Source organism: Hemitrygon akajei, chromosome 9 (genome assembly GCF_048418815.1).
Source record: "Hemitrygon akajei chromosome 9, sHemAka1.3, whole genome shotgun sequence".
In the NCBI taxonomy this organism is placed as follows: domain Eukaryota; kingdom Metazoa; phylum Chordata; class Chondrichthyes; order Myliobatiformes; family Dasyatidae; genus Hemitrygon; species Hemitrygon akajei.
In genome coordinates this window covers 48,352,979-48,376,756 of record NC_133132.1, presented here as the reverse complement: position 1 = coordinate 48,376,756, position 23,778 = coordinate 48,352,979, and the positions used below count along the sequence as shown (strand labels likewise).

General features: G+C 39.8%; 1 protein-coding gene across 3 annotated transcripts in view; it reads left to right on the top strand.

Moving 5' to 3' along the window:
* Positions 1 to 23,778, top strand: part of rev3l (REV3 like, DNA directed polymerase zeta catalytic subunit) — a 183,996-nt gene that overhangs the window by 26,580 nt on the left and 133,638 nt on the right. Inside the window, exon 1 of one of the 3 annotated variants that reach the window (XM_073055924.1) lies at positions 18,466 to 18,538. The exons of the other annotated variants lie outside the window; for them this stretch is intronic. Within the exon in view, the coding sequence (XP_072912025.1) occupies positions 18,481 to 18,538 (58 nt within the window). The 5' untranslated portion in view covers positions 18,466 to 18,480. Of the gene's footprint in view, positions 1 to 18,465; positions 18,539 to 23,778 lie in introns of those variants that run through there. 3 annotated transcript variants of the gene reach the window in all.

Sequence of the window (23,778 nt, the reverse complement as noted above, 5' to 3'; positions counted from 1 at the left end):
TTGCCTCCCTCCCTATCCTTTCTGAAACATCTAAAGCTTGGCACTTGAAGTAGTCATTCTTGCCCCTGCACCATCCAAGTCTCTGTAATGGCCACAACATCACAGCTCCAGGTGCTGATCTATGCTCTAAGCTCATCCGCTTTATTCATGATACTCCCTGTATTAAAATAGACATATCTCAAACCATCGGACTAAGCGCATCCCTTCTCTGTCACCTGCCTGTCCTCCCTTTTGCACTGTCTCCAAACTTTCTCTATTTGTGAGCCACCCTCCCTTTTCTCTGTCACTTCAGTTTGGTTCCCAGCTCCCCAGCACTTCTAGTTTAAACTCTCCCCAACAGCCTTAGCAAACCTTCCTGCCAAAATATTGGTCCCCCTTGGATTCAAGTGCAAGCTGTCCTTTATGTACAGGTCACAGCTGACCCAGAAGAGGTCCCAATGATTCAGAAATCTGAATCCCTGCCCTCTGCTCCAATCCCTCAGCCACGCATTTATCCTCTGCCTCATTTTATTCCTATACTCACTGTCACGTGGCACAGGTAGCTATCCCAAGATTACTACATTTGAGGTCCTGCTTCTCAACTTCTTTCCTAGCTCCCAATGTATAGTTGAGCCATACATTGCACCAAACTATTACAATAAATAAGCTATCCACTCAACCTATTGCTTTGTGTAATTGAGAGGATAAAATATTCTCATTAAAACTGAGTGCACACTTCCCATCTGATCTGATCACATGTGAGAGAAGCTATTATTACCTCGTTCGTTTCCCTTTCAGTGTTTTGACACATTTTTTGAGGTGATAAGAATGTTCTTAAAAACAATAATAATAACTTTGTGGGAACTAATTTGGTGAGCAATTTCTCAATAGTTTGTAGTAAAATGGATTTTCTGACCAAAGTGAGGCCTCTGGTTCCTGTGTTTATGAACAGTGCCTCCCAGCAACACCAGAGGGAATGATCAATTTCAGCCATTTTATCAAAAACTATGACTTTGAGCTGTAGAAGAAACTATACTTTTATTATGTTTTACATTTCTCATTCTACTATCAATTCTTGGTATACTATTGTTTCTCAATGTACTATCTTGTGGGGGCTGGTGTCTCATATAGTCTGATTGAATAAAGGCAACAGGCTTCAAAACTTCATTTGAAAATGTGGACTCTTATTCAGACAAGTGTGAGCATAGTTGATAAGCAGGCATTTGTAGGCTAGGATTTGACACCAAATATTTGATGTCACAACTTTAATTTTTCCACTGCTTCTCTGGGTAGAGTTATTCATTATCCCTTGAAGATTGGTATAGTTTGATGCATTTAAGTAGCTTTTGTTGGGTATCTGGTTTCATCTTTTAAGGTGACTATTCTCTCTATTGCCTGCCTTTTGTATTTTATGATGAATGATATTCTTTAGGGCAAGGTTCCTTGACTAAGATTTCAGATCTTTGTAATATGAGGAATGTGAAGTTGGTAATTTTATACTGCTCTAGTTTTGCACTACAAATCTATTTTGCCTAATTTTGAGAACTGTTAAGAATATTTTTAATGCCTGAAATGGTAGTTTTCTGAAGTGCACAAGTATTCTGATTTACTGTACCACAGTTGAATGTGAAATGGACTTTTTAAATGTTGCTGAAGCTAATTGTAATTTACATTCAAAGAAACTTGAATACCAGAGTAGTTTCCTGTGGTGTGACTATTGTCCCATAAATCTGCTTCTAAGCCTGCAATGGTAGTTGGGGAATTTAAACTTGTAAATAAAATATTGGAAAACTTGATTGTTAATGCAAGGTTAAATTAAAAACACATTTGCTTCACCAGTGTTCTCTGGGAAAGAAATCTTAAACACAAGATATTCTACAGATGCTGGAAATTGGAAGCAACTCAGTACGTCAGGTAGCCTATATGAAGATGAGTGTAGAAAGTTGACGTTTCGGGTCAAGACCCTTCAGGACTGGAAAGGAAGGGGAAAGTGCTAGAATAAAAATGGTGGAGAAGGGGATGGGGAAGGAGGATATCTAAAAGGTGATAGGTGAAGCCAAGTTTTTAAAGTTAAGTGCTGGAGAAGAAGGAAACTGATGGACAATTGGAAGGGGGGGGGGGAAATCAGGGGGAGGTAATAGGCAAGTGAGAAGAGGATAGAGTGGGGAATGGGAGGGGAGGAAAATCTTTTTACCTGAAGGAGAAATCAATATTCATGCCATCAGGTTGGAGGCTACCCCAGCAGAATACGAAGTGTCCCTCATCCACCCAGTAGATAGCACAAGTTGAGAAATCTTGCCTGTTTTTCTTTTCTACCCACATGGAGTAAAAATAACATGCTGGACTGCTCTCATAAGTGATCTAGCAAGTTTGTAGAGTTTTGGGAAAATTGGAGAAGGTCATAAACTTGTGCATAATCACATGAATGAGTAAATCTTTTGAAGTACACAAACAAAGAATCCATTTGGCCTCTTCATTAATTCAAATCCCTGTGTCCACAATAGTAATATAATCTCCCTCCAGTTGACAATTTGCACCCATCTCAAAGAATTTAAGTAATTGAATAGCTTTAAATAGTCAACAATTTTGATGCTGGATGCACAACACAGTAAATCTTAAGATTTTTATTGTCTCTTCATCTTGTGCATATGTGAGGGACATCAGATTGTGTAAAAATCCAATAAATGTTAGCTTTCTTCTCCATTCTCACCACTCCCTTTCCCACCCATACTCAGTTCCTTAAAAAGAACCAGTAGACTTTATAAACAAAAAAAAAAACTGCAAATGCTAAGAATTTGAGAGTGCTGGAAACATTTAGCAGGCCAGGCAGTATAGTATCTGTGGGGAAAACTTGTTTAAAGTGTAGTTATGAAAACTTGCATGAGTCCAAAGCTAGATATTTGTCAATACTAATGAACTGAAACAGACTATTCCAATTTGGGGGAGGGGCAGGTATTTTTTCTGATGCATTAAGTACATTGATAATGTCTGCATCTGTGCAGAAACTGTATTTGATTCTTCTTGCCAGTTTCCAGCCTCTTATCTCCTTCATGTCTCTATCTTTCAGTCTCCATCTCAAGCGGTGGGATAAACACATTGATTATAAGCCATAGAACATTACAGCACAGAAACAGGCCTTTTGGCTCTTCTTGGCTGTGCCAAACCATTTTTCTGCCTAGTCCCACTGACCTGCACCAAAGCCCTACAGACTTTGTTTAATGGCACTTCCAGTACCAACCACATTCCATCTTCTTCCACCTGGTGTATTAGCTGTGATTGCTATGGCATTCCACACATCTGCTTTCAAAACAGGGGTTCCCAACCTTTATGCCACGGACGAATGCTATTAAGCAAGGGGTCCATGGACCCCAGGTTGGGAATCCCTGTTTTAAAATGACTTCATTCTCCCCAAGCTGTGACTTCATCATAGTGGATCAATATCTTGGCTGTATTGCATCTTCTACTTGTGCCTCTACTCTTCTGGACAGAGCATGGGTGTAGTTCCCTTGCTCCTTAACTTCCATATAGCAGCCTCTATATTCAGTGGATTTTCCTTTGCAATATCCCCCATCTTCAAAAAGATTTCTCTGGAAGACACCTTTTTCTCTTTCTACTTAACTATTTTGATGGATTTGTTTCCTTTGGAGGTTACTGGTACATTCTTTTCCACTCATTTCCCCTCTTGTATGGCATTTCTCCATGCTACCACGAGCTGTGATACCTGTCCTTTTTCTCCTTTTGTTTTTTTTAAATATAATTCCAGGACCTGCCTGAACAGTTTATTGGGTAAAGCAGTGATTCACTTCATTCTAATGCACTGCTTTCAGTGGTCACAGCATGTTACACAGTTCAATGGAGAAGATTGCAGAGTACAATCCTTATCCTCGGGATTGGTTCCGAGACCCCTCGCAGATACCAAAATTCGCGGATGCTCAAGTCCCTTATTCAAACTGTCTCAATGCAATGGACCTTGAGAGCCAGCGAACCCCAGACCTTATTTAATCTGTCTCAGTGCGGTGGACATTAGGACCCGGTGGCAGAGATCTGAATCCGCAGTGTTTCTGTTCACAAAAATAATCACGAACATGATTGAAAATAAAGTAGAAATAATAAAGCGATTGGAAAGAGGTGAAACGCCATCGGTCATTGGAAAAGCATTAGGCTATGTCGGTCAATGATCGGAACAATTTTAAAGGATAAAGTGAGAAAGGCTGTGCCCCGATGAAAGCTACAATTATTACTAAGCAACGCAGTGGTTTAATTATTGGGTTTTGGGGTTTTGATGATCCTCATCAACCCGGCACGATGGAGAGCGCACTCCATAGCGATCTGTCACTAGATTGAACTCAAACTTCCTGAGCCCGGTGCTGAAACATAGGTTCCTAGGTGTTTTTTAAAATAAATAAATATATATATATATATTAAAAAAAACACCTGTATGTATATGTATATACATATGAATGCAAACGTTTGACTAACTGACGCTAAATAATACCGGATGTACCTGTTCCGACTGACTTAGTAAGAACTTCTGATTTTTTTCGATCCTGATCCACGATAACTCACGCACATCGTCCCGTATACTTTAAATCATCTCTAGATTACTTAATACCTAATATAGTGTAAAGGCTATGTAAAATGGTTGTTTTACTGCATTGTTTAGGGAATAATGACAAGAAAAAATGTCTGTATATGCATGAACAAGTGCTGGAAGAGCACTTATGGGTTTTTGTGATTCGCGGTTAGTTGAATTTGCAGATGTGGAATTTGCGGGTAAGGAGGACCGACTGTACACTACATCTAGGGCTCTACCTTCATCAATGTGTTTAATCACATCTCAAAAAATTCAGTCAGGCTCGTAAGGCACGACCTGCCTTTGACAAAGCCCTGCTGACTATTCCTAATCATGTTATGCTTCAAATGCTCGTAAATACTGCCTCTCAGGATCTTCTCCAACAACTTACCAGCCATTGATATAAGACTCAATGGCCTATAATTTCCTGGGTTTTCCCTACTCCCTTTCTTGAATAAGAGAACAACATCTGCAACCCTCCAATCCTCCAGAACCTCTCCCGTCCTCATTGATGATGCAAAGGTCATTGCCAGAGGCTCAGCAATCTCCTCCCTCACTTTTCACAGCAGACTGGGGTACATCCCGTCTGGTCCCGGTGATTTATCCAACTTGATGCTTTCCAAAAGCTCCAGCACATCCTCTTCCTTAATATCTACATTTTCAAGCTTTTCAATCCACTGCAAGTCATCCCTACAATCGCCAAGATCCTTTTCTGTAGTGAATATTGAAGCAAAGTAGTCATTAAGTACCTCCGCTATTTCTTCAATTCCGTACACACTTTTCCATTGTCATACTTAATCATACTTAATTGGTCCTCTTCTCTCGCGTCTTATCCTCTCGCTTTTCACATACTTGTAGAATGCCTTGGGGTTTTCCTTAATCCTGTCTGCCAATGCCTTCTCATGGCCCTTCCTGTCTCTCCTAATTTCATTCTTAAGCTCCTTCCTGGTAGCCTTATAATCTTCTAGATTCCTATCATTACCTAGTTTTTTTGGAACTTCTTGTAAGCTGTTTTCTTGACTAGATTTGCAACAGCCTTTGTACACCATGGATCTTGTACCCTACCATCCTTTCCATGTCTCATTGGAATGTACCTACTCAGAATCCCACGCAAATATCCCCTGAACATTTGCCACATTTCTTCCGTTTCCCTGAGAACACTTGTTTCCAATTTATGCTTCAAGTTCCTACCTGATAGCCTCATTTTCCCCTTACTCCAATTAAACATTTCCCTAACTTGTCTGTTCCTATCCCTCTCCAATGCTATGGTAAAGGAGATAGAATTGTGATCACTATCTCCAGAATGCTCTCCCACTGAGAGACCTGACACCTGACCAGGTTCATTTCCCAATACCAGATCAAGTACAGCCTCTCCTCTTGTAGGCTTATCTACCTTTGTGTCAAGAAGCTTTCCTGAACACACCTAACAAACTCCACCCCATGTAAACTCCTCACTTTAGGGAGATGCCAATCAATATTTGGGAAATTAAAATCTCCCACCACAACAACCCTGTTACTATTACTCCTTTCCAGCATCTGTCTCCCTATCTGCTCCTCAATGTCCCTGTTACTACTGGGTAGTCTATATTTATAAAACAAAACACCCAGTGGAGTTATTGACCCATTCCTGTTCCTAACTTCCACCCACAGAGACTCCATAGACAACCCCTCCATGGCTTCCTCCTTTTCCGCAGCTGTGACACTATCTCTTATAAACAGTGCCACGCCCCCACCTCTTTTGCCTCCCTTCCTATCCTTTTTGAAACATGTAAAGCCTGGCACTTGAAGCAGCAATTCCTGCCTCTGCACCATCCAAGTCTCTGTAATGGCCACAACATCACAGCTCCAAGTGCTGATCCATGCTTTAAGCTCATCCGCATTATTCATGATACTCCCTGTATTAAAATAGACAGATCTCAAACCATTGGACTAAGTGCATTCCTTCTCTATCACCTGCCTGTCCTCCCTTTTGCACTGTCTCCAAACTTTCTCTATTTGTGAGCCAACCTCCCTTTTCTCTGTCCCTTCAGTTTGGTTCCCAGCCCCCATCAATTCTAGTTTAAACTCTCCCCAATAGCCTTAGCAAACCTTCCCGCCAGGATATGGGTCCCCCTCAGATTCAAGTGCAACCCGTCCTTTTTGTACAGGTCACACCTGCCCCAGATTCAATGCCTTGTCGTGAATGGTTGACTCATCCAGTTGTATCTCAATTTGTTTTTTTTTGTAGCTCTGTGCATTGTTGATTCTCATTGTCTTCACTCATTTCATCAATATTACAAGCTACAGTTATTTCTGAGAGGAATTGATTTTAAAATACTAGTATCCATTTTGAGAACATTGAGTACTTCTGATGCAGCAAGCATTTTTAATCTTTCACCAGTTGTATGATATTTTCCACACTTTGCTAGAAGCAATGAGACACTATCAAGGTCATTTTTAGCTTTCTTGGCAAATGACTTGAGTGTGCAACACTTTTCAAATGCTTCTTTCATCTCCTGGAACTGATTAATGCCATAAGTAGCCTTTTACAATCTTGATGGTTTATGGTTTCATTAGCTAGTACAATACAAATAAGACTCATGAGGTATTGCTGATCTGACGGGAGCAGAATAAAACCATACTCCAGGTTTGTAAGATTAATGCACTTTCTGCAGTTTCTCTTTCTTAGCAGGGTTAGAACTCAAGGCTTCACCACCTTAACTTGGAGAGATGGTGCTGTACGTATTTATCCATCATTAATGGTGTTATTTTAAAATTTAAAAAAGCTAACAGAAATTGGGAATACCAATCAGATGTTGAGGACAACCACATGGTTAGTCATGTCTAGTGCGTCATTAGGGTGCTGCTTACCACCCCCCCCCACCAAAATCTTGAGCAGCCCCAACCACTTCTATTTCCCCTTAGAGCTGTAACATCTCCCATTGGAAAACACGACTAGGGTTAAATCAGGAGTTGCTGGGCAGTGAGGGTGCAAGGGCCTATTCCATGCTATATCTTAATAAATAAACTGGTCACTGTTAAATGGGAGGAAATTTACAATATTTTGCCTGGCAGTCTTGGTCTTGCCTAGTCAGCAGGTATTCCTGTATTGTCCTGTTCCTCTTCCACCTCTGCAGAATAGCTTTCCTTTCCTAGATTTTTCAAAAAGAAACATTAAGGAAAACATGGTTTTGAAATAGCCAGTCTCTTAAAACAAATAGCTGATTTTATACTTCAAACATTATAGATAAATGAGGTGTAAAATAATAGAATAGGTTGTTACATTTGGAGGATTTTGAAAGTGCCAGGCATTCTTTTAAAGCAATTAAAAATGTATTTACTGAATTGTTTGAATTTCAAATTGGGTGTGAGAGCCATGCTCCATTAGTGTTGGAATTTAGCTGAAAAAAAAGTTGGTCAGAACTTGCAGCTGAGCGATCCTGTCAGATAAACATGCATTGTTGCAGGGAAAATGGAATCAATCTTTGCCTATAAATGAAAATAAAACTGCATATGCTGGAACTCTGAAATTTTAAAAAAAGTGCTGGGAAAACTCATGGATCACCTGTAGGATTCTAATTACAGTAAGAAGTCTATTATTGCAGTAAAGAATTGCCATTTGCCACCTTAATTACTTGCTGTTATCTTTGTGATACCTGATACCGTATCCCTCTTTAAAATGCTTTAAAATGGCAAAAAGGCTTTAAAATGTTCTTCTATTTTCTACATATTCAATTTGCCATATCCTATGTTTATTGGAACATTTCTTTGTTCTACTCTCTACCTTCTTTGTATCATCAGCAGATATAATAGATGAATTGGTTGTAATCTACCAAAATACACTGGAAGCTGTTGAGGCCTTGGATGAAAATGCAGAAGTGTCGCCCCACTGTTCAAGAAAAGGGGAGAGAACAGACAATTATAGGCATTGAGGGAAATCTGTTATTAAGAAGGTAATAGTATGACACCTTTTTAAATCATCAGAAAATCAAATAGGATCTTGTGTCTGACCAATTTGTGAATTCTTTGAGAGTATTACAAACTTATTTGATAAAGGGAATTTAATAGACGTGTATTTGGTTTCCAGATTATATTTGTTAATATGTCAAATAAGAGGATATTAAGCTGGATAAGAGCACAAGGTTTGGTGTAATAGATTAATGTAGATAAGTAATTAGCTAACTATAAAAGATTGTGATAAATGGGTCGCCATCAGATTGGCACTCAGTACCGTAGATGTCGGATTATAAGCCGCTACTTTTCCCCCACATTTTGAACAGCTTTGAACACTGCGGCCTTTACTACGGTGCGGCTAATGCATGATTTTTTTTCATGCCGCCAAAAACATTTTGCCTCGTAACAGTAGACCAATAAAATTGATGAGTAGTTCAGAGGTCCAATGAAATTGTACGATAAATCAAGCGCACTTTCACAATTAAATTATTGTAAATCAGTCATTTGTACTCACCCTCATCAACATGGAAAACACTCGAAGAAAAGCATTGTGCTGCCTTTATGGCAGTTATTTAGTTTATAATATTTTCGCTTAGTAATTCATTTGTTAGTATTTTCTAGTTAAAGTTAGAAGTACTACATCCCGGGATACTATGACGTCACATCCGGTTTCGCCGCGTCTTGTGGGAAATACCGGTTTGCGATAAACGGGAAGGTGGGGGCATTAGGCGAGCGCGAAACGCTGCTTTTAAGTTAAAGGCGATCAATAACTTTTCCTGGTAGGCTGCAGTATATATTTTTTTACCAGTCATTAGGAGATATTGGAATGTATACGCAACGTAATTTGTGTGTTACCGATACATATGTATATTTAAAAGTAGCCGTGTTACAGGCACGGTTCGAAAAAAAAGCATTTGCAATATGTATTTGTTTATGTTACCATATGGATTTAATTAAAAGTTTAAAAAATCCTCGTGTAATATCTTTATGTGTAAATATCTCATATTACAACGTGGGACACCTGCGGCCTAAAATCCGGTGCGGCTTGTACAAGTACAAAATTGATTTTCTTTCTAAAATTAGAGCCAGCGGCTTTTAATCAGGTGCGCTCTGTAGTGCGAAATCTACGGTAATTGGCTTTGAATGTTTCCTGTCTATATTGATAGCTTTAGCTGAAGGCAAAAGGTGTACTTAAAACTGAATTTGAGAAAATGCAGGTTGTAAAAGGATAAAAGTTGAAATACAGTGTGAGGTTATTCACTTTGGATGGATGAATTTAAAAAAACAAAAAACAAATTGAGACTACAAAATATTGTACAGGGATTCTAATACATGATGTCATTGTGCAAGTACAGCAAGTAATTGGGAAGGCTAATAGAATGTTTCCTTGCTTATTGAACTCCATATTTACAGCATAATGATATACTAACATTGGTGGTAGTGCAGCAAAAGACTTGTGTTGATTCCTGGTATGAAGAATTTGATATCTCTAGAAAAGTTGGGTCTGTATGAATTGGTGTGAGATTATTTGATTGAAACATAAGATTGAGGGGAATTGAGGAGTGGATGCAGAGAGGATGTTTTGCCTTGATGGACATCTAGAAATAGGAGCCAATCCTTCAGAATAAGGGGTTACCTATTTAAAATAGATCAGTAGGAATTACCGAGTCTTGTGAATCTTTGGTTCATGAATTTGCCCTGAAAGCTGGGGAGGATGATTCAATTAAGCTATTCAAAGAAGTTTATTTTGTTGGGCTTGAATGGTATGTGATTAGAGCAGGAATGTTGAGGTGAAGGTTAGGTTTTAGTGACATAACTCTACTGTGGGCATGAGCCTTCCCAAAACTGAAGATTTCTTCAAAAGGTGAAGCCTCAGAGGCAGAATCCATCATTAAGGACTCCCACTTCTCAGGACATACTCTTTCCATCGCTACCATCAGGGCATAAATACAGGAGCCTGAAGACACACAACTTAATGTTTTAGGAACAGGTTCTTCCCCTCTGCTAGTAGATTTCTGAATGGCCTATACCTCACTATTTTACTCTGTGCTAATTTAAAGAAAATTATTGTAACTTGTAATTTTTCATGCGTTGCATTGTACTGCTGTTGCTAAACAAATTTCGTAAATGTTTTGCAACCCATAAAATGGTCACTTGTATGGCACCACATGGAAGGATGTCTAAATGCCCCAAAACACTACTTCAATCCATTTTTGATATTGTAACCGCAGAACAGCCTTTTTACTTTTAAACAAGGTGATTCTTAACGAGTTGATAAATTTGGTAAGCATATTCCTGAAAGATTTAAAATAGATTCACACTGACTTTGGTATCTGGAATGGCACCGGTGCATGCACAGTACCACTGTTAATTGCTAAATGGGGTGAGGCAAATTGGAGCAAGATCCTACCATGTACACTGTAGAAAGCAGAAGAGATTTTGTTTGCGCAGTCTATTTTTTTTTGGGATGTTCTCAAATACTTTACGGCAAAGCTATACACCCAATGTTGCATGACACGAGTTGCATCAAAGGATGGACAGGGAAAAGTTTTGAAGAGTTTATTAGAACTTCTCAGATTGAAGACAGATGGAAGACCACGATTGTCCATGTCATATGAATGTTGCAGAGCAGCAAAAAAAGAAAGCAGTATGCTGCCGGCTACCTCAAATGCCTGCATGATGGAGACAAGATCACTTAGATTGACAGATCTGTGATCGTCAGGATAAATGTCTAAAAGTACAATGATTTTTGAAAATATTTGTATTTTAATATAACTTGTAGCAAACAAATTTCAGTGATTTATTTTAATTGGTGTCCTATATCACTCTGAATTAAATGATGACAGTTTAACATAAATCGTAATAAGAGGGACCAAGAGTGGGATTTTTCAGAATGGATAGGTTGAGAATAGAATTAAAATCACTGTCAGTCATGTCTGAGTACTTCTAAATTTTCTTGCTTGGGATATATTGAAGATGTCTTCCAAGAGCCTTGTCATTGAATGAACACAGTTTGGTAATGTTCTGAATTTTCTGACGCCCATTCTCTATGCATGTACGGTTTACTAGATAACTTAAGTCTGTAGATGCTGGAGTCTAACAAAAACAAACTGCTAAAAGATCTCAGCTGGCCAAGCAGCCTCTGCAAAGGACAACCAGTTAGTTTCAGGTTGGGGGCTCTTTCTAAGAAAGCTACACTTTGTGTTTGTTCTAAGTATTTCTACTCTTTTATCTATGTATCTTTATTTTGTTTTATTCCAGTAACAGATGTAATAACGATTAATCAAAATATGCTGAGGTTTCTGTAGCATGACTCCAGAGTTGTTTTACTTGATATAAATCTGTTTGGCAGATCGCTAGTCCAATTGAAATATTGACCATGGTACCATCCCCTAATTAATGAGGCACCAGCTCTCCACTAGAGGTGTCTGTATTTTTCTTAAAGTCTAAGCCATCGTGTTCTCAAAACCTTAACTAGAGTGAGAACAAGTTTAATGCATGAGAAATTTAAAACAAAAGGCAGTTGCTAGAAATTTGAAATAACAAAAATGCTGGAAAAGTTCAGTAGATAAGGCAGTATCTCTGGAAAGAATGTTGCTTTCAGGCCAGAGACCCAATGCCAGAACAGAAAGATGAAAATACTTTCATGTTACAGAAGAGGTGGTGGGTCAGGTGGTTTAGTGGAGCAGTTAGTGAGTTTGCAGTTTTGGCTTTGAAAGCAATGCAAGCTTGAGAAATGGCACCTCTTCCGTCTGGGCACCTTGCAGTCTTTTCTTGTATATAAGAAATGGCTGTATTTGCTTTGCTACCTGTGATTTTTGGATCAGATTTTCTCTCCATTAGTAAACCTAATTGGAGTATGTCCACTGCTATACTATGAACAACAAGTTATTAACAGACAGCTGTAGTTGCTGTCCAGCTGCAGCATCAATGAATTTGATCTGGTCTCCTGTTGCCTTTGTCCTGTCCACCCCTTCTGATAGCTCTGCAACCTAAAATTTTTTAAAACTTTTTTTCCCCCAGTTCTCACAAAGGATCTTGACTTAACATTTTTGCTCTTTCCAGAGTTGGTAACTGATCTGCTAAGTATTTCCAGCAATTTCTGTTCTCATTCAAAACTCTTTTTCACTTCCCAGAAAGGAGCATATTTCACAGTAATGAAATTGGAACCCCATAATAATAGTTATTTATAGCAACACACAAAAAGCTGGAAGAACTCAGCAGGCCAGGCAGCATCTGTGGGGGGGGGGGGGGGGAGAGAGAGTACAATTGAGCTCTACAGTTGCTCTCTTGTCACTTTTTTGTGATTTTAAAGTTCAAATCTGAATCAAGGATAACACCTAGGCTTGATACTTCTGATTCTATGAGGGGCGCTAAGTTCCCAAGTTTATCAAGAAGTTTATCTGTGTGGCTTTGAGAGCAAACAAATTTATTTGTGACCTTCATTCAAATTGTTGCTCATCCATTTATTTATTGCAGCCATAGCAGAAGTTACTGAGTACAAGGTTTCGTCATCATTGGGCTCAACCGATATGTATAATTGTGTCATCTACAGAAATGGAAATTGAATTTATGCCCTCTAAGAGGAGCATGTACAAGGAGAAGATTACAGTTTCCATGAGCAACACCAAAAGGTACATAGCATTTCCTAGAAAGTTGGTCTCAGAGACAAATTTTTCCCAAGATACATAAAACCGATTAGGAGCACTACCAGAAAGGCCAATCCAGTTGTGGTCAATTGTGCCAAAGACAGCACTTAGCTCAAGAAGAATTAGAACTGAGACTCTATTGACATTTGCGCTGAGCCTAACGTCATTGACCATTTTGGTAGGGCCATATGTGCTGTGGTTTGCTCTAACCTGGCACTTTTCTAGGAAATTCTCAAAGTTGTTGACTTGGTTGAAAGTGACCTTCTCAACACTCTTGCTCAGGAAGGGAAGATTTGATATAGGCCTGTAGTTAGCTAGTACCTTACTATCAGGGTTTGGCTTTCTAACTAGGGGTTTGACAACCACAGTTTTGAAGGCATTTGGAAAACTATTTCAAGGGATGTGTTAATAATTTTCAAAAGAATTGAAGCCACCATTTTTTTTAAAAACAAAAAGTCCTTAATATGGTAGGGATAGGGTTAAGACAGCAAGTAGACAGTATACTCTTGGTTACAATCTTAGAGTTCTAAATCAGAAATGCTTGTATATTTTGTGATGGCTGTCATCACTTAGAGCTTGGCTGTATAGGTGCAGTATCTGTAGCAACATTATCCTTGATGGAAGTTTTGATTTTTAAAATGTTATGAATTCCTTGCATTTTGTGGCAGATGCCTGTCTGAGGGTGTAAGTTGGCACAGGGTTCAACAGTCGGTTTAAAGTTGAGAACAATATTCTTGAATCACCACTGTGCTCTGTAATAATCTTGGAAAAATGGGCTCTTCCTGCAGACCATATAGCATAAAGGAGCCTAATTTTCTTTGAAAATAATACAGTGGACGTCTAGTCCAGTTTCCTCCAATTTCTGTCAGTTACTCTGCATGATCTCAAATTTGCAGATGAAATTATTTAACCATGATAATATTTTACTAAGTGATTTCTTTTTACCCCTTTTGTCAAGTTATTATTGAAAAAAATCAGCCATTTAATTTACTGAGCAGTTTGGGTCACAAGGGTCAGAAAGCTAGCCATCTCAGAATTTCAGATGTTGCAGCATCAAAAAACAGTCTTTTAACTAATTTCTTTTGTGGTCTTGGTTACAGGCTGAAGAGCATCAAAAAGTACACAAAAATGATCAGATAGTGGATTAATAGACATTAATAGTATTTAACCCTTTTGTCATTCAGTTAATGTGTTTCTAAGTCAATAGGTGGGCTCAGTGATTTGTTGAGTAAGATCTGGGCTGTCTGGTAAACTCATGAATTCAGAGGCCATAGTGTTTGCAATTTTCAGATTATTATTATTATTATTATTATTATTATTATTATTATGAATGTTGCAGTCACCAAAGATGAGAATCCTTTCATAGTTCAATAAATAGAGTATGAAGTTCAGAGAGAAAGCAGGCATTGGATTCGGGATGGTGATAAATGATAACCCAGAGGACAGCATCCATACCACAATTTTAAGCAGTGTACCTCATATGTTCATTGGTTTTCATATCCTGTTCAGGCTTTCTTTTCCTGTTCAAAGCTTTTTGATCACTATGGTATCTATTCAGTGTGTGGGCCAAAGCAAAACTATGCTAGTGAACAAATGTTTCTCTTCAAAGGAAACTATTTTTCAAGACTGTCACAAAATCCTGTTGTGTGGTATTGAGGATGACTAGCTTGCTCACTGGCTCTGAGTGGCCGAGGCCACTTGCATTGCATTTCCTCGTTACAGGAGAAGACCATTTAGTTTAAGTTCCTGCCAGCTCTCAAAGCAGTTCTGATCCCTCATTGGTAACCTATTTGGTCACGTGTTGCTATTACTTCCAATCATGTTCATCTACCACCAACTAACAATGGGGGTAATTTACAAAGACCTTTTAATCCACCAACCTATGTGTTTCATAGGGAAATACACGATTACAGGCAAAAAGCTCAGTCTCCACATGTAGCACCTAAGGTTGTGATTGGACCTGTGCTGCTCAAGCAAGGTTGCAATTCTACCTGTTGTAACTGCATGAAGTCACCCACCCATGAAGGGTGACTGATAGAATGTGGAAGAGAAGTTAAGTGGGTAGTTTAGGTGACTTGCTGTTTCAGCCAAACATAGTCAACAACTTTGTCATTTCGATGTATAGACTCAAAAGTTCTTGATGCAATCTCATGTACTCTTTTCCATTGAACAAGTATGGGTCAGGGATTCTCAGGAGTTGGTGGGAAAGTTGTGAATTATTTTTCTATTACGGATGCTTTGAAAATGCCCTCAGTTCTCCATTTTTTCAATTGGTAATGCTTTTGTGCAGCAAACCCTAGAAGGTATCTATTCTGTAAGTTTATTTTTGGGGGCTGTGAGTGATGTGGCCTGCCCAGTTGGGATCCTATTGTTAGGGTATTAACATGGGAAAGAATATTGATGTTGGTTTTTGTATTAAAGGATAGTGCTGATAATACTGTAATCTTCAGTCTCAGAAATGTGTAGGAGCAGGTTCATTGACTAGTTCAGAAAGTGTGAGTTGATGGGCTTTGCATGCACCATCTACAATCTAGATGCTGCAACCCGCCCACCTGTACTGCCCTCCAATTATAGTTTTGTAATGAAACCCCAGAAAATGCAGGCCACTTCCTTCATTTCAGGAGTCACCTCTTAGCCATGCACATAGTAATAAAATTTACCAGTGTTCATCATAGCCTTTGTCTGGCTGAACAAAAGGATATTTGAAGATTAAGGTCACAAACCTGGCATAAATTCCTTGCTATCAGAAATTACCAAGGACCACTTCAATCCCACTTTTATAAAACTATTGAACAGTACAATAAGATTAAGATGTCAAGAGTCCACCTTATTGTTTGCCTGCTCTGTGCTTTTTCTTCATTCTCATTTTTATTCTGCATCTGTTAGTGTTTTCACATTGAGCTACCTTAAGTCATTGATGTAATGAGCTGATCTGTATGGATTGCATGCAAAACAAGTTTTCAACTCAGTATTTGTGACAATAATAAACCAATTTACTATTTTTGTGTATATTTTTTGGGATTGTCATTCTAAACTAATATCTTCTAAACTAGTACTGGTTTGTTTAAGTAATTGTCTTTGGTATGAGTCACACTTGCTCTTTGTCCATAAGATCATGGACATGGGAGCAGAATTAGCCCATTCAGCCCATCAAGTCTGCTCCACCATTCATCTTGGCTGATTCATTTCCCTCAACTTGTTCTCCTGTTTTCTCCCCATAACCTTTCACACCTTGACTAATCAAGGACGTATCATCCTCCAGTTTAAATGCACCCAATGACTAGGCCTCCAGTTGCCTGTGGCAACAAATTCCAGATTCTCCACCCTCTGGTTAAAATATTCCTCCTTATCTGTTCTAAATGGATGCCCATGCTCTCCTCTCCCTGTTAAGGAATGAATATCTAACCTACTGCCAGTGTAATCACTTCAATATTGAGGAAAGACTCCACTACTCACTAATTTTTTGGGAATATAAAATGAAAACTAATTCCAGAGTTTAATAGCAAATTGTAACTTCACAAACCAGTGTCAAAACTAATGAAACCTTTCAAAAAGAATCATAGAAAACCTACAGCACAATACAGGCTCTTCGACCCACGTCCTTAGCTGCGAAATTACCTAGGGTTACCCATAACCTATTTTTCTGAGCTCCATATACCTGTCCAGGAATCTTTTAAAAGACCTTATCGTATCCGCCTCCTCCACCATTGCCAGCAGCCTATTCCACGCCTGCATTTTAAAAAAAACAACTTGCTGCTGACATCTCCTCTACACCTACTTCCAAGCAACTTAAAACTGTGCCCTCTCATGCTAGCCATTTCAGCCCTGGGGAAAAAGCCTCTGACTATCCACATGATCAATGCCTCTCATCACCTTATACACTTCTATCAGGTCACCTCTCATCCTCCGTCGCTCCAAGGAGAAAAGGACGAGTTCACTCAATCTAGTCTCATAAGGTAAGCTCCCCAATCCAGGCAACATCCTTGTAAATCTCCTTTGCACCCTTTTTATGGTTTCCACATCCTGTAGTGAGGCAACCGGAACTGAGCACAGTACTGCAAGTGGGGTCTGACCAGGGTCCTTTATTACTGCAACATTACCTCTCGGCCCCTAAACTCAATCCCATGATTGAGGAAGGCCAGTGCACTGTATGCTTTCATAACCAGAGTCCACCTGCACAGCAGCTTTGAGTGTCCTATGGACTCAGATCCCAAGATTCCTCTGATACTCCACACTGCCAAGGGTCTTGCCATTAATACTATATTCTGCCATCATAATTGACCTAACAAAATGAACCACCTCACACTTGTCTGGGTTGAACGCCATCTGCCACTTCTCAGCCCAGTTTTGCATTCTATCAATGTCCCGCTGTAACCTCTGACAGCCCTGCACACTATCCACAACACCTCCAACTTTTGTGTCATCAGCAAATTTACTAATCCATCCCTCCACTTCCTCATCCAGGTCATTTATAAAAATCACTAAGAGTAGGGGTCCCAGAACAGATCCCTGAGACATACCAGTGGTGATTGACATCCATTCAGAATATGACCTGTCTACAACCACTCTTTGCCTTCTGTGGGCAAGCCAGTTCTGGATCCACAGAGCAATGTCCCTTTGGATTCCATGCCTCCTTACTTTCTCAATAAGCTTTGCATGAGGTACCTTATCAAATGCCTTGCTGAAATCCATATACACTGCATCCACTGCTCTTCCTTCATCAATGTGTTTAGTCACATCCTCAAAAAATTCAATCAGGCTCATAAGGCACGACGTGCCTTTGACAAAGCCATGTTGACTATTCCGAATCATATTATACCTCTCCAAATGCTCATAAATCCTGCCACTCAGGATCTTCTCCATCAGCTTACCAACCATTGAAGTAAGACTCAATGGTCTATAATTTCCTGGGCTATCTCTACTCCCCTTTTGAATAAGGGAACAACATCCGCAACCCTCTAATCCTCTGGAACCTCTCCCATCTCCATTGATGATCGGCAACAAACTAGTTGTAGCTGATGTCCCCTTTATACTCACTGTTCCTAATAGTTTGTGTATCTCTAAGTGGTCGAAAATATGGCGATTTAATACTTTAATATCTTGAAGGTGGAAGTCCCCTTCCTGTGTGCTGATGCAGAAAGAAATTCATTGCCCGGCAATAGTAACTTATTTTTCTCTCAACAGATGCAACCTCTGACTATTTCCATATTTTAAAAATGTTTCAAATGTCCATTATCTGCAGTGATTTGCCACAGGCATGATGTACCCTACTGAGTACTCCTAACATCAGAACTACAGTTTTAACAAAGCTTATCGGAAAGCATCAAATTCATTGTACCCTGAGGGATGAAACATGCCTTCACGAATGCTCCTCAAGCTCGACTGCACTTTTTATTGGAGCCAGGTGAGCTCGGTCATTGTGAGAGGTGGGGAATTAAGTGACAGCAACTTAAAGATCAAAGTTATCCTTGCAAACTGAATACTGTTTTGCAAAGACATCACCCAATTGCCACTTGTATTCTCTCAATTCAAAAGAGGACATATTGAGAGCACTAAACTGGAAGAAATGGAAATGAATTGTTGCTGACCTGAAGTAGTACCTGGAGGATGGGAAGTGGTAAATGGACAGGTATATTTCCTGAATTCGCATGGGCGTAAGTAAAGGGGTAGAGTGGCAAACCAGGGATTTATTGATGCGATTCTTAAGGGAGTGGAAGGTGCATTTAGTGTTGTCCTTTTTATAGAAAGGGGTGAAATTATGGAAGAGACTGAGTGCAAGGGGGACAGCATACTTCCTGTGAGGGAGGAGGGAGAGAGGATAGGAGATGTGCAGGGAGTGGAATGGATACAGGTGCAAGCCCTATTGACAGTGGTGGAAAGGAAGCCATCTCAACTCCTGTAATATGAACAGATGCAAAGGATGTAGAAGTGATGGAGTCCTTGCAGGAAGCAGGGAGAGGATATCAATATAGACAAGTAATTCTATAACTTTGCCCATCTTGCCCCCAAATTGGAGACAAAGAAAACAAACAGAAGTGTGAAAGATGCAAGAAGTACATGGAAGCTGGTAGTAAAGGTGATGGAACATTCCAGAAAATTTCAGGTTCCATCACCTGTGAAAAGGCAAAGATGGGAGGCTATTCTGTAATTTACTCCCATGTACATTCCCACAGGTACAATCATTGATTTGGCAAAAGTGAATTGAGCTTGAGAAATTGTTCAGTACAGGAATGAGAATGAATTCAACCAAATGAAGGAAGGAGATAATGGAGGGGGTAACTAGCTGGGCTTTTGATCATGAAGGAGAAGGTATGAGATTATAGGTGGGATCAAGTTGTGAGGGAATGGGCATCTATAATAAATTATCTAGTTGGGGCTAGGAACCTGTCAACATGGAAAAGGAATTCAAATGTCTTAAGGAAGAAACAAGTCAAGGGAGGATAAAAGGGTTCTGTGGGACTAGAACAGGCTATTTCTGGTGAATCACAGGAGTTAGAACTCGTGTGTATGAGACTTGCAGAGTCTAATGGGTTGGAAGCGGTGGCGGTAACATCTACCTAATGTCTTAGATTTGCATCTTGATAAAATACAGAATTTATCCAAAGTTATTTGGATAAGTCATTCATCAGAATTTATCCTCAATGGCTAGATCAAGCTTGTTTCTTAATGTGATTGTCCTAAAGTTTGAAGACTATTTTTATTACTCCATACCCTCAGACATAAAGATAATTTGTGCGCAATCTTTGTTCCCTCTTGTGGTAGTGTAACACTACAACATGAAATAGTCATCAATGCATTTTATCTGTAACATTTGGTGCATTTGTGGATTTTGGGAGATCCAAAAGAACCTCAGTTCTGAAGGTGTCGATGTTTTAAGTTTTCTTTCCTGTTTTAAACTATTACCTGGTTTTAAAAAAAAACAAATTTCAAGTTGCATTTGTACGTGCAGTATGTATAAAGGTGCAGTGTGAATTGATGCAATAATCACCTCATTGCTATTAAGTTTTAAATCATGTAGTGAGTGTATTGAACTACAGGTGTCCCCTGTTTTTCGACGTTCGCTTTACGACACCTCGCTGTTACAAAAGACCTACATTAGTTACCTGTTTTCGCTAACAGAAGGTGTTTCCACTGTTAAGCAAAAAGGTAGCGTGCGAGAAAAGCTGGTGCGTGCGCCGAGCAGCCAAGCTCCTCCCCGGAACGGCATTCTAGCCGGTATTGCTTAAACACGTGCCTGTGAGCATTAGTGATAATTAGTGATGAGTTCTGAGGTATCGGAAAAGCCTAAAAGAGTGCGTAAGGGTGTTACACAGCGTAAAACTAGACATAATAAAGCGGTTTGATCGTGGTGAATGAATGAAGTTTGGCTAAGGGTTTGTGGAAGTTGATGAAGATGATGTTGAAGAAGTTTTGGCATCCCATGACCAAGAACTGACAGATGAAGAGCTGATGAAGAGGAAAGGATTAAAATTGAAACCAAATGCAGTAGCGACCAGCCGGAAAGTGAAACTGAATGTGAAGCAATTGCATGACATTTTCACTGTGATTGACAACACTGCAGTGATTGCAGAAAAGTATTCCTACTTTATATAGGGTGTGTATTTATCAGATCATTCCTGCTTTTACTATATGTTACTGTTATTTTAGGTTTTATATGTTATTTGGCATGATTTGGTAGGTTATTTTTTTGCGTCTGCAAATGCTCACAAATTTTTCCCATATAAATAAATGGTAATTGCTTCTTCACTTTATGACATTCCGGCTTATGAACCATTTCATAGGAATGCTGTACCTTTGAATAGCAGGGGAAACCTGTACTTTGTGTCCTTGTGGCATGTATTGTTCTTTAAAGATAAACTTTAGTAAAGGCGCTCATAATACAACTGCACAAGGCACATCTAAAAGTCCCCTTTTGAAAGTTTTAAATTTCTGTTGACAATTGGATGCCACAATCTTTGTTTTATGCTTGTCTAAGTATGTAATATCTGAATAATATTCATCAAGGGAGTGTGGGGGGTTTAAATTTAACATTTTCCCCCACATTGCATCTGGCTATCACAATAAACTGTCCTGTTTTACATGCAGTATCTTTTCGGCTTGCTCTGCACTACAATTTGAATAAATGGCATTTGATCCTCTTAACTATTGAAACTATTTTGATGACTTAATTGAGATCCCAGTATTCCTTCATGCATGCTACTTGTAACAGCCTGCTTTCCTAGGGGGAAGTAGTCTATTACTACTGCTGTCTTTTTATTTGTACCTTAGTGAATTCTTTATTTGTGCTAATACATTTCCAGCAAACTAGTGGCTCCTTGTGTAAATGCCCTTTGTTTAGTACCTTGTCAAATGATACGCAGCATTGCTCCTGATTCCTCAAATCATTTCTTTCTTAAAAAACTGCCTGTTATTCTCTGTAAGCTATTACTATAATTTTACTAATAACTTGAATTATTTTTCATGATCACTGGGTTAGATAACTTCGTGTTTTCACCCTTTCATTTTTTCTGAACACTTCTGTACACTTGCTACTTTCCATTTGGACTCTTCCTGAACTAAGTAACTTGGGAGGATTGTCATTGCTGCATCTGATATAACCACAGCTGTGTATTTGGAATTTCCCACTATAAACCATACAGATGGGATCTTTTGCCTTTCAGTCCCATTAATTTCTCTAGAACTCAACTGATATAAATTACTGGGTTGCATTTTTTTTTGGGGGGGAGGTCTACTTTCCTTCATTTCTGGGGTTTCTTCATTTCTGAAAATAAAGATATTTTCTTTACAATTTTGTGCCTCTAAGGGATATTTCTCTTTAGCATTCTAAATATGTGCACTCAAGGATGTGTGTTTAGCCCACTGCTGTGCACTCTTTACACCCATGATTCTGTGGCTCAAGCCCCATCGATAAATTTTCCAACAGTTGTTGGCAGAATTTCAGATGGTGACAAGAAGGCGTACAGGAGCAGGATCAATCAGCTGGTTAAATGGTGTTGCAGCAACAACCTTGCATTCAACGTCAGTAAGAGCAAGGTATTGATTGTGGACTTTAGGAAGGGCAAGTTGAGGGAGCACACGCAAGTCCTCATTGAGGTATCGGAAATGGAAAGGGTGAGCAACAAATTCCTGTGTTAACTGAGGATCTACTCTGGGCCCAAGATTGATGCAATTAGAAAGGTACAGAGAGTGGCTCTATCTCATTTGGTGTTTGAGGAGAATTGGTATGCCACCAAAGGCATTTGCAAGTTTCTACCAGTGTGTCATGGAGAGCCTTCTAACTGGTTGCATCACTTTCTGGTAAGGATGGGCCACTGCACATGATTGGAAACGGCTGCCGAAAGTTGGAAACTCAGCCAGCTCCATTATGGGCACTAACCTCCCCAGCATCCAGGGTTCAGCAAAGTGGTCTCCCAGTCTGCATCGGGTCTCACCAATATATAAAAGGCCACATCGGGAGCACCGGATACAGTGTTTTGCTGAACACCTACACTCTGTCCGCCAGAGAAAGCAGGATCTCCCAGTGTCCACACATTTTAATTCCACGTCCCATTCCCACTCTGATATGTCTATCCATGGCCTCCTCTACTGTCAAGTTGAAGCCACACTCAGGTTGGAGAAACAACACCTTGTATACCAGCTGGGTAGCCTCCAACCTGATGGCATGAACATTGACTTCTCAAACTTCCGTTAATGCCCTTCCTCCCCTTCTTACCCCATCCCTGATGTATTTAGTTTTTTCCCCCTCTGCCCATCACTCTGCTGTTCTCCATCTCCCTCTGGTTCTACCCTCCCCCTTTCTTTCTCCCTAGGCCTCCCGTCCCATGATCCTTCTCCAGCTCTGTATCCCTTTTGCCAATCCCCTTTCCGGCTCTCAGCTTCACTTCACCCCCCTCCAGTCTTCTCCTATCATTTCGCATTTTCCCCTCCCCCTCCTACTTTCAAATCTCTTACTATCTTTCCTTTCAGTTAGTCCTGACGAAGGGTCTCGGCCCGAAATGTTGACAGCGCTTCTTATAGATGCTGCCTGGCCTGCTGTGTTCCACCAGCATTTTGTGTGTGTGTTGCTTGAATTTCCAGCATCTGCAGATTTCCTCGTGTTTGCCTTTGTATCTTCTACCCTATTTGGGTTGGGGGAGGGGGAGAAGAGGAGAAAGAAAGAAGAAAATGTGTGAGGAGGGTGGGTTCTGGTTATGCCAACTCACTAATTGAGGTGGCAAGGGATGTAGGTGAGGTTCATGGAGGTGAGGCTGGTTTCTGTGATATGCTGAGCTATAATATGTATCACAAACAACAAAGAACCCAGTGTTAATTACCGATTGCGCTAGTGGTCACAGACTTCCAATGATTACGCATCTCTCCACCAGAAACATTCTGCCTCCTATCACCAAGTCAATTTAGGATCTACAATTTAAGATCAAGATGGCAGTGAGTGGCAATCTCTGACAGCTTAGCTCACACTTTAGTTGTGTTTTTGGAGGCAGAGTTGGGAGTCAAGTTGCGGATTTGGGACAGGGATGTGGGGGAATTAGAGGTTAGGCCAGTCTTAAGTTTTCATTCTGCACTTGAAGGCCAATGATGTGAGCATCTGTGGTTGGATATTGGGTTAGCAGACTGACAAGGATGAGAGTTAGGTCAGTGAGTTCC